The sequence below is a fragment of the Cebus imitator genome, unplaced genomic scaffold (assembly GCF_001604975.1).
Source record: "Cebus imitator isolate Cc_AM_T3 unplaced genomic scaffold, Cebus_imitator-1.0 Scaffold150, whole genome shotgun sequence".
Lineage (NCBI taxonomy): Eukaryota > Metazoa > Chordata > Mammalia > Primates > Cebidae > Cebus > Cebus imitator.
Genome location: NW_016107465.1, coordinates 888,863 through 900,192, shown reverse-complemented (window position 1 = coordinate 900,192; position 11,330 = coordinate 888,863). Strand labels below are relative to the sequence as shown.

General features: G+C 40.0%; 1 protein-coding gene across 1 annotated transcript in view; it reads left to right on the top strand.

Moving 5' to 3' along the window:
* The window catches only part of TRPM6 (transient receptor potential cation channel subfamily M member 6), a 161,530-nt gene that overhangs the window by 33,573 nt on the left and 116,627 nt on the right, over positions 1-11,330 (top strand). The window contains exon 4 of the mRNA XM_017543237.2: positions 9,806-9,983. Coding sequence (XP_017398726.1) covers positions 9,806-9,983 — 178 coding nt within the window. The remainder of the gene's footprint in view (positions 1-9,805; positions 9,984-11,330) is intronic.

The window sequence follows — 11,330 nt, the reverse complement described above, 5'->3', positions numbered from 1 at the left end:
TCTCGATCTCTTGACCTCGTGATCCACCCGCCTCGGTCTCCCAAAGTGCTGGGATTACAGGCTTGAACCACCGCGCCCGGCCTGGTTTTTACTTTTTATAGAGATGGGTTCTCTGTGTTGCCCAGGCTGTTCTAGAACTCCTAGCCTCAATTAATCCTTCCGCCTCGGCCTCCCAAAATGCTGGGAGCCAATGCACCTGGACTATGTTGCAGTACTTTAAAATAATCCTAAACCTCCTTGTCAATAAGTGGTTGTATAATATACTTTTTTTTTTTTTTTTTTTTTTTTTGAGACAGAGTCTCACTCTGTCACCCAGGCTGGAGTGCGGTGGTGCAATCTTGGCTCACGGCAGCCTCTGCCTCCCACAAGCAAAAGCAGTTCTCATGCTTCAGCCTCCTGAGTAGCTGGGATTACAGGTGGATGCCACTATACCTGGCTAATTTGTGTATTTTTAGCAGAGACAGGGTTTTGCCATGCCGGCCAGTGTGATCTCGAACTCCTGACCTCAAATAATCTGTCCACCTCAGCCTCCCAAAGTGCTGGGATTACGGGCGTGAGCCACCACACCCATCTGACATAATACAAATTTTAGAATCCCCTTGTCATTTTCCCTGAAAAACCTTTTTAGGATTTTGATGTCTCTTCTTTCTTTTTAAATTTATTTTATTTTTTGTTTTTAACATGGTGTGAAATGTTCTAAGTGATGGGTATTTTACTGAATTTATAAAACAATCTGGGAGGGAATTGACATTTTTTTTACCCGCCTTCTGGAATTGACATCTATATAAAGTGAGCGTTTGGAACTTTTTGGTGATACGTACTTTGAGACTTCAAAAGTTGGAACTAAAGGGGCAAACATGAATATATATTTTTTGATTTTGGAGATCTGTTTCTTCTATGGGACCTTGCTACAGTTTAATGAATTGCCAAAAAAAAAAAAAGTCAAATCAAATAGATAATTAGACTAGAAATATACTTAATTGCACTAAAGAACTGTCCTATGAAAGCATAATGCATTATCTCTCCAGATGTGGTTACCTCAATTTATGTTCTGTGTAGAAAAAGCCAGGCAGATGAATTATTGTTTGCCTTGTATTTGAACAGATGCTCTTTGATTTCGAAGGGTGACACTTGTTCCAAAAGATGGTCAGATGACACCATTCTCACTAGTAGATTATGATTCTGTATATTCTCTACATTTGGGATTACTGTGCTTCCCTTTACATTAAGAACCTTTCCATATGGAAGCCCAATATTCTTACTTTCTTTTCCTTTTTTTTGAGTTTTGCTCCTGTTAACCAGACTAAAGTACAATCGTGTGATCTCAGCTCATGGCAACCTCTGCCTCCTAGGATCAAGCAATTCTCCTGCCTCAGCTTCCCAGGAAGCTGGGATTACAGGCATGTGCTACCACACCCAGATGATTTTTGTATTTTTAGTGAAGACAGGGCTTCACCATGTTGGCCACACTGGTCTCCAACTCCTGACCTCATGTGATCCACCTGTCTTGGCCTCCCAAAGTTCTGGGATTACAGACGTGAGCCACTGTGCCTGGTCTTATGTTGCTTTGTACATACACTGAAGTTTTCATCACCTGTATTTGTTCTGGTTCTCTCTTTTTTTTTTTTTGAGACGAAGTTTCCCTCTGTTGCCCAGGCTGGAGTGCAGTGGCCCAATCTCAGCTCACTGTAGCTTCCACCTCCTGGGTTCAATCCAAGATTCTCCTGCTTCAGCCTCCTGAGTAACTGGGATTACAGGCATGTGCCACCATGCACAGCTGATTTTTGTACTTTCAGTAGAGAAGAGGTTTCACCATGTTAACCAGGCTGGTCTTGAACTCCTGACCTCAAGTGATCTGCCTTGTCTCGACCTCCCAAAGTGCTGAGATTACAGGCTTGAGCCACCATGCTTGGCTCTTTTCTAGTTCTCTGAAGAGATTGTAAACTATAGACACTTCTGTTTCCCCTATAACTTCTCACTATGTGCTACCTGGACATGCTGCTCAGTACAGTAGCTGCACAGTAATTATCCTTCTCCTACTGATCAGCTCTTTCAGAGGAGGGTCCTGGACAGTGAGCATTGCCACAGGTTCTCAGTTATTCAATGAAAGGAAAGGAAAGGTATTAGAGACCACCTTGTCCAACCAATTCTTACATTATTGCAGTTGAAGAAATAGAGGCTTTGGGAGAGTAGAGATTTGCACGGTGTTGGCCATCTCCTGGTCCAGTGCTTTTGCTCCAGGACACATCGCTTCCTAGGTGCTTCCTGTTTGTGGCCTAGGCTGCTGCATTTTAGCTCTTGTTTTTGGGTAGCACTGCTTGTCAGCTGCAAGTCACTTTTCTATAGCCAGGATTTTAGTCATCTAGAGCTGCTATAACAAAATACCACAAACTAGGTGGCTTAAACAACAGAAATGCATTTCTCACAGCTCTGGAGAAATGTATTTCTCACAGTCCAAGATCAAGTTGTTGGCAGGGTTGGTTTCTCTTGTGGTCTCTCTCCTTGGCTTACAGATGGCCACCTTCTTATTGTGTGTTCACATGGTTTTTCTCTTTGTGCACACATCCTTGGGATCTCTCCCTCTTCTATGGACATCATTTCTATCAAATTAGTCCTCCACCCTTATGGCTGAATTTAACTTACTTTTTTTTTTTTTTTTTTGATGGAGTTTCTCTCTTGTTGCCTGGGCTGGAGTGCAATGGCACAATCTTAGCTTGCTGCAACCTCCGCCTCCTGGGTTCAAGTGACTCTCCTGCCTCAGCCTTCTGAGTAGCTGGGATTACAGGCACCCGCCACCACATCTGGCTTATTTTTTGTGTTTTTAGTAGAGACAAGGTTTCACCTTGTTGGCCAGGCTGGTCTCAAACTCCTGACCTCGAGTGATCCACCCCCCTGCCCCGCCTTAGCCTTCCAAAGTGTTTGGATTATAGGTGTGAGCCACTGCACCCTGCCGAATTTAACTTAACTTTAAGGAGGTAATTAATACAGCCATATTAGGGGTCAGGACTTCAGCATATGAATTTTGTTGGAAAATAATTGAGTCCATAATGGCTAGCCACCTTTCTTCACCATGTGCTCGAATGTATTTGTCTCTGTTGTGTCTTTGGACATTTTGGAAATTGAGCTCTGGTCCTGTCTAGATTTCTTTACATTTTTTTTCTTCTCACTAGATATATTTGTCATCAGATAAGCAGATATGTAAAAGTTAAATATAACATTTACTAATGTATACTGCACATTACATAGTCCATGGAATTAATTGTACATCAGAATACAGACACTGAAATTTAGAATGAAAAGTTGTCAATAATATTGACTCTTTCAGGCAGGGCATTGCGGGTGTCACTATCTCACTGGAGACAGGGTGGTTAGTGGGGAACTGTGGACCAGGATGCAATTTTTAATAAAAGAAGGTTTAGAAATTTGGAAGCAGTAGTCCCCACTTTACTGACATTTTACTTTTCATTGTTTCAATTTCTTGTGGGCCAAATATATTAAATAGAAAATCCCAGATAAAAATAATTTATAGGTTTAAATTGCATGCCACTCTGAGTGGCATGATAAAATCTCTTGCCATTTGCTTTGTCCAACCCAGGACATGAATCATTCCTTTGTGCAGCCTAGCCATGCTGCAGACGCTCCCCACCCATTAGTGGCTTAGTAGCTGTCAGGCTTATCAGATTGACTGTCTAGGTATTGCAGTACTTGGATCCAAGTAACCCATAGTTTACTTAATAATGGCTTCAAAGTGCAAGAGTAGTGATGCAGGCAATTTGGACATGCCAAAGAAGAGCCATAAAGTGCATTCTTTAAGTGAAAAGGTGAAAGTTCTCAGAAAAGTAAGAAGAAAAGTTAGCTGAGGTTGCTAACATCTGTGGTGCAAACCCATTTTCTATCCATGAAACTGTGAAGAAGGAAAAAGAAGTTCATGCTAGTTTTACTACTGCACCTTCAGTTGCAAAATTATGGTCACAGGGCCATAATTCTGATAAGTACTTAATTAAGATGAAAAAGCCATTGCATTTATGGGTGGAAGACATGAACAGAAACCTGTTCTGATTGACAGCAATTAGGTTTGGTACTATCAGAAGTTTTGGGTACCCACTGGAGGTCTTGGAACATATGCCCTGAATATGAGGGAGAACTATTACTACATACATAATTTTTTCTTGAGATGGGCTTCATAATTTTATTATTTATTTATTTTTCAGTGTTCTTGAGTGTAGGCTTCGTAACTTTAATCAGAGACACAAAGTTACTTATGGCCCTTAAAATCAAGAATGACAGTGGTTTAGAGTGTACTTTGTTTTTGACTATGTATCTATACATATAGCAGTGGGGGGGTTGTATGCCAACTTTAGTGACACTAATGTTAGTAAGTTCTGATAACCTACTAGCAACAGACCAGCCTGGTTTTGACAATATTGAATGCAAATTAACACCTTAAAATAATGATTAAAAATCTCAACACTTTGGGGAGATCAAGGTAGAAAGATTCCTGGAGCCCAGGAGTTCAAGAACAGCTTGGGCAACGTGGCAAAACTCAAAATTAGCCGGGGGTGATTGATAGCCTGTGCCTGTAGTTGCAGCTGCACGGGATGCTGAGGTGGGAGGATTCACTGGGCACGGGAAGTTGAGGCTGCTGTGGGCTGTGATCACACCACTGCTCTCTAGCCTGGGTGATGGAGTGAGACCTTATCTCAAAAAGTAAAAATTTTAAAAAGTGAGAATGTTAAAACTGATAATAATTCAAAGAAAAATTTTGTTGCAAAAGAAGTGTGTCCTTGATGGTGGGTGCATAGTAGCACCTAACTATGAAAAGACAATTGTGGCCTTGCCCAGCACCTTGTCTGTATACCCAAGGTAGGAAAGGAATAATGTCATGGTAGATTAGTGCATGGAGCCATGTGTTGTTTGTAGACCTATGGGATAGGTGGCTAGGCTGTTTAGAACTTCTAGACAAGCCCAGGTCTGAAGATTTTAATAGATGAAGATAATTTGTTAGAAATGTGCATCCCAGCACTTTGGGAGGCTGAAGTGACTGTAATCCCAGCACTTTGGGAGGCCAAAGTGAGTGGATCACCTTAGGTCAGGAGTTTAAGACCAGCCTGGGCAATATGGTGAAACCCCATCTCTACTAAAAATACAAAAAAGTTAGCTGAGTGTGATGATGCACCCTGTAATCCCAGCTATTTGGGAGGCTGAGGCAGGAGGATTGCTTGTACCTGGGAAGCGGAGGTTGCAGTGATCAGAGATTACACCACTGCATTCTAGCCTGGGCAACAGAGGGAGATTCTTCTCAAAAAAAAAAATCTAAAATATAGATAAGAAACATGTTTTCAGTTTTTAAAGTTCTTGCTATACTTATCTAATTCTCATTTAAAAATTTGTTACTGTATGTGCGATGGCTCACATCTGTATTCCCAGCACTGTGGGAGGACAAGGCAGGCCGATCATGAGGTCAAGAGATCAAGACCATCTTGGCCAACATAGTGCAACCCCGTCTCTACTAAAATACAAAAATTAGCTGAGTGTGGTGGCGCGTGCTTGTAGTCCCAGCTACTTGGGAGGCTGAGGCAGGAGAATTGCTTGAAGCTGGGAGGCGGAGGTTGCAGTGAGCCGAAATTGCACCACCATACTCCAGCCTGCTACCTGGCAAAAGAGCGAGACTCTGTTTCAAAAAAGGCAAAATTTGTTACTATAGTTCATACCAGAAAACAATATAATTGTTTTAAATGAGAATTAGGTATGGCAAGAACTTTAAAATGATATAATAGGGCTCTTCTTGCAAAAGAGGTACATAAATGTAGAAATATAAATTTCCCTTTAATAAGAGAATGTGCTTTAATTATAGAGGAAAAAAAAGAAGCAAACAATTTGCATCTTAAATGTCTATTCATGTACTGGACCATAAATTGACTTGTTTGCATTGACAAGAAAGCTAAAGAAAACAGAAATTTAATATCCAGGCAGCTAAGGCCAATACTTATCTGTTGATTAACCAAGGTGAGGTAAAAGTCACAGTAGGAACTGTACTCAATTATTTATAATGAATGACAAATTTTCTCTGCTTCTTGATATTAATTTTAAATAAATAAGAACTCTCTTGATGTCAAATTGATTTCCTAGAGAGGCTCTTTTTATTTATTTTTTACTTAAATATTTTTTCAAGTCATCCATCCCAAAATGTCAGAAAGGCTCTTTTTACTCATCTAAATTATAATTCCTGCCCTCTATATTTGTATTTTTGTTGGTTTTATTCAACATGTTGTAGATTATGCATAACATGATAAATTATTTTTACTTTTTTTTTTTGAGACGGAGTGTCGCTCTTGTTACCCAGGCTGGAGTGCAATGGCGCAATCTCAGCTCACCACAACCTCCGTCTCCTGGGTTCAGGCAATTCTCCTGCCTCAGCCTCCTGAGTAGTTGGGATTACAGGCACGTGCCACCATGCCCAGCTAATTTTTTGTATTTTTAGTAGAGACGGGGTTTCACCATGTTGACCAGGGTGGTCTCGATCTCTTGACCTCCTGATCCACCCGCCTAGGCCTCCCAAAGTGCTGGGATTACAGGCTTGAGCCACCGCGCCCGGCTATTTTTACTTTTGTTATTGTTTTGTTTTGAGACAGAATCTTGCTTTGTTGCCCAGGCTGGAGTGCAGTGGTATAATCTCGGCTCACTGCAACCTCTGCCTCCCAGGCTCTAGTGATTCTCTTGCCTCCTGAGTAGCTGGATTTACAGACTTGCACCACCACATGGGGCTAGTTTTCATATTCTTTTGTAGAGACAGGGTTTTGTTGTGTTGCCCAGGCTGGTCATGAACTCTTGGTCTCAAGCGATCCTCCCACCTCAGCCTCTCAACTTGCTAGGATTATAGGCGTGAGCCACTAAACTTGGCCTGTTTATCTTTTTATAATTGGATTCTTTTAATTAGCATAATGTCTTCAAGGTTTTTCCCAGGTTGTAGCATGTGTCAGAATTTCCTTCCTTTTAAGGCTGAATTATATGCCTTGGTATTTATATACCACATTTTGTTTGTCCACTTTTCCACTGATAGATATTTGGGTTGCTTCACTTTGTGGATATTCAGAATAATGCTGCTATGATCATGAATATACAAGAGATTTTTGGTGCAGGCATACCTCATTTTATTGTGTATTACTTTACTGCGTTTAGCTGACATTGCATTTTTTTTTTGTAATTTAAAGGTTTGTGGGAACCTTGGATTGAGCAAGTCTATCAATGTCATTTTTCCAACGGCACATGCTCATTTCTTGTCTCTGCATCACATTTTAATGATTCTTGCAATATTTCAACTTTTTCATTCCATCATTGTTCTATCAGTTACGACATTCTTTAATCTGTGATCTTTGATGTCACTATTGTAATTGTTTTGGAGTGTCATGAACTGCACCCATGTAAGAGGGGGCAAACAATCGATAAATGTTATGTGTTCTGACTACTCCACTGACCGATCCTGTCTCTCTCCCTCTCCTTGCGCCTCCCTCTATCTTGAGATGCAACAATATTGAAATTAGGCCAATTAATAATCCTACAATGGCCACTTAGTGAAGTAAAGTGAAGAGTCTCACATATATCAATTTAAATCAAAAGCTAGAAATAATTAAGCTTAGTGAGGAAGGCACGTTGAATGCTGAGCTAGGCTGAAAGCTAGGCCTCTTGTGCCAAACAGCCAAGTTGTGAATGCAAAGGAAAGGTTATTGATGAAAATTATAAGTGCTACTCCGATGAACACACAAATGATAAAAAAAAAAAAAAAAAGAAAGAAACAGCCTTATTGCTGATATGAAGAAAGTTCGAGTGGTCTGATAGAAGATCAAACCAGCCACAGCATTCCCGTAAATGAAAGCCAAATCTAGAGCAAGGTCCTAACTCTTCTCAATCTATGAAGACTGAGAGAGGTGAAAAAGCTTCAAAATAAACGTTTGAAGCTAGCCAATGTTGGTTCATGAGGTTTAAAGAAAGAAGCTGTCTCTGTAACATAAAAGTTCAGAGTGAAGCAAAAACTGCTAACGGAGGAGCTGCATTAAGTTATTCAGAAGATCTAGCTAAGATCACTGAGGTACCTACACTAAACAAAGATGTTCAATGTTGACAAACAGCCTTATGTTGGAAGAAGATGCCATCTAAGACTTTCATAGCTAGAGAGAAGTCAATGTCTGGCCTCAAAGCTTCAAAGGACAGGTTGACTTTCTTGTAAGGAGACAATTGGAGGTTTGTGGGAACCTTGGATCAAGCAAGTCTATCAGCATCATTGCTGGTGACTTTATGTTAAAGCCTGCTCTCATTTACCATGCCAAAATTTTAGGTCCCTTAAGAATTATACTAAATTTACTGTGCTCTATAAATGGAACAACAAAACCAGAATGTCAGTACATCCGTTTATGGTATGGTTTACTGAATATTTTAAGGCCACCGTTGAGATCTACTGCTTTAAAAAAATATTCCTTTCAACATATTTCTGCTTGTTGACCATGGACCTGGTCACCCATGAGCTCTTTTGAAAATATCACAAGCAGATGAATGTTGTTTTCATGCCTGCTAATACAACATCCATTCTGTAGCCCATGGATCAAGAAATAATTTTGAATTTCAACTCTTATTATTTTAAGAAATACATTTTGTATGGCTTTAGCTTCTGTAGATAGTGGTTCCTCTGATGGTTCTGGACAAAGTAAATTGAAAACCTTCTAGAACAGATTCTTCATTCTAGAAGCCATTAAGAATATTTGTGGTTCATGGGAGGAGGTCAAAATGGCAACATTAATGTGAGTTTTGGAGAAGCTGATCCCAACTTTCATGAATGGCAGCTTTGAGAGGTTCAAGACTCCAGTGGAGGGAGTCACTGGAGAAGCTGCTGGAAACAGCAAGAGACCTAGGATTAAAACTGGAGTTTGAAAGGTGTGACTGAATCTCATTATAAAACTTGATTACATGAAGAGTTGCTTTTTATGGATGAACAAAGAAAATGGTTTCTTGAAATGGAATCTACTGGTGAAGATCCTATAACCATTGTATAAATGACAACAAAGGATTTAGAATGTGACATAAACTTAGTTGATAAAACAGTGGCAGAGTTTGAGAATATTCACTCCAATTTTGAAAGAAGTTCTACTGTGGGTGAAATGCTATCAAACAGCATAACATGTTACAGAGAAATCTTTTGTGAAAGGAAGAGTCAATCAGTGTGGCAAATTTCATTGTTACCTTATTTTAAGACATAGCCACAGCCTCCTTAACCTTCAGTAACCGCCATTCTGATCAGCTAGCAACCATCAACATTAAGACAAGACCTTTTACCAGCACATAGGTTACAACTCACTGAAGGCTCAGATGGTTGATAGCATTTTTTAGAAATAAATTATTTTAATTAAGGTGTGTACATTGTTATTCAGACATAATGCTATTGAACACTTACTAGATTACAGTATGGTGTCAGCATAACTTTTATATGCGTTGGGAAACCAAACTATTTGTGTGACTAGCTTTATTGCCATATTCATTTTATTGCAGTGGACTGCAACCAAACTTTCAATATCTCCAAGGTATGCCTACCTTTAAAAAAAAATTCCCCAAATTATCCTAATGTGCAGCCAAGGGAGCGAACCACTAATAGTGTTTCTAAACTTAGAAGACAGTCCTATGTTAGAAATCTAATATAAATCTTATGACGTTTTAAGACATACTATATGGCATCTATACATTACTCTAGAAAAAGGTAGGAACATTGCATCTATTTTCTATTTTGAAGTGAGTTTTTTTTTTTTGTCTTGAATGTAAGGTGTTACTGTGGCCGACTGATTGGAGATCATGCTGGGATAGATTATGCGTGGACCATCTCAGCTGCTCAGGGTAAAGAAAGTGAACAATGGTCTGTTGAAAAGCACACAACGAAAAGCCCGACAGATACTTTTGGCACGATTAATTTCCAAGATGGAGAGCACACCTACCATGCCAAGGTTTGCTAATAACCCAAATTGTTTTGCTGGTTTCACACAGAGGGTAACTTCCAAACGTGTCTTCCAAATTGTATTTCCAAGTATAGATAATGGGATGACCTGGTTTCATTGCAGAAATGATCCATGATATTGACTCCCTTGAGACAAATTGCTTGATCCCCTTTCCTTTATGTCTGAAGGGCATTGTACCTTTCCTTGGTGTGGTGTGGTCAGCTCTTTATTTGAGTGACCTCTTGCTTTCAGCAAGTTTACACTTATGCAGAAGAGAATGGCTTATTGCCCTGGGGACAATTGTCAATCCACTGCCTTATTGATTCTTAAGGAATGCAGAAAAGTTATTACCAAGGAGCAGGCTTTAGTTGCTCCTAAATGAACAATGACCATAACAATTACCAGTAATTTGCCACTGTTCTATCTCCCAAGTTTTGTGAGAGCCTCTTCTCATAAAGACTTTGGGGGAATTTCTCTCTGCACCCACTGGATGATAAGATTTCAGCTTTTAGGTTTCCACATTCCCAAAAATGGCAATTTTGCATGTGATTGCATAGTATTGACAGGTTAGCTATTCCTTAGGTGTTTTCTCTTGAGTATATTAACCACCTCCTGCCCGATTAGAGACAGCTTTCTCTGGAGCAACTGCAGGGAGAGCCCACCTCAGGAAAGCTCTGAGTCAGCCCTTCCCTGGAGTGTGACCATCAGCTGGCTAGATATGAAGTGCTAGTTTCTAATAGTTCAATCCTAAAAAATTTTCATAATACAGTTCTGTAATACTCTATATTCACAGTTATTAGTCCTTGCATTTAACCTTGTTGATGTTTCTAGTTGACAGAAACATTGCCTTCATCCTCTTCTCCAATTTTTCTTGAAAGCTAATTCTCATATAATTCTGTGTGTAATTTTCCCTTGTTTTATTTTTCCTTTTTTGGCCTTTATGTTTTATTCATTTTTGTTTATTTATTTTTTTGAGATGTAGTCTTGCTCTGTCTCCAGTCTGGAGTACAATGGTGTGATCTCAGCTCACGGCAACCTCTGCCTCCTAGGTTCAAGTGTCTCTCTCACCTCAGCCTCCCATGTAGAGGGATTGCAGGCATGTGCCACCATGCCTGACTAATTTTTTATTTTAGTAGAGGCAGGGATTCACCATGTTGGCCAGGCTAGTCTCGAACTCCTGACCTCAGGTGATGCACCTTCCTCGGCCTCCCAGAGTGCTGGGATTACAGCCTGAGCCGTTGTGCCTGGCCTATTCTTAATACCTTCATTTATGCACTTTTCAACAAATATTTGCTGGGTACGCACACTTACTGTGTCCCAAAGGTTTTTTTTTTTTTTTTTTTGAGACGGAGTTTC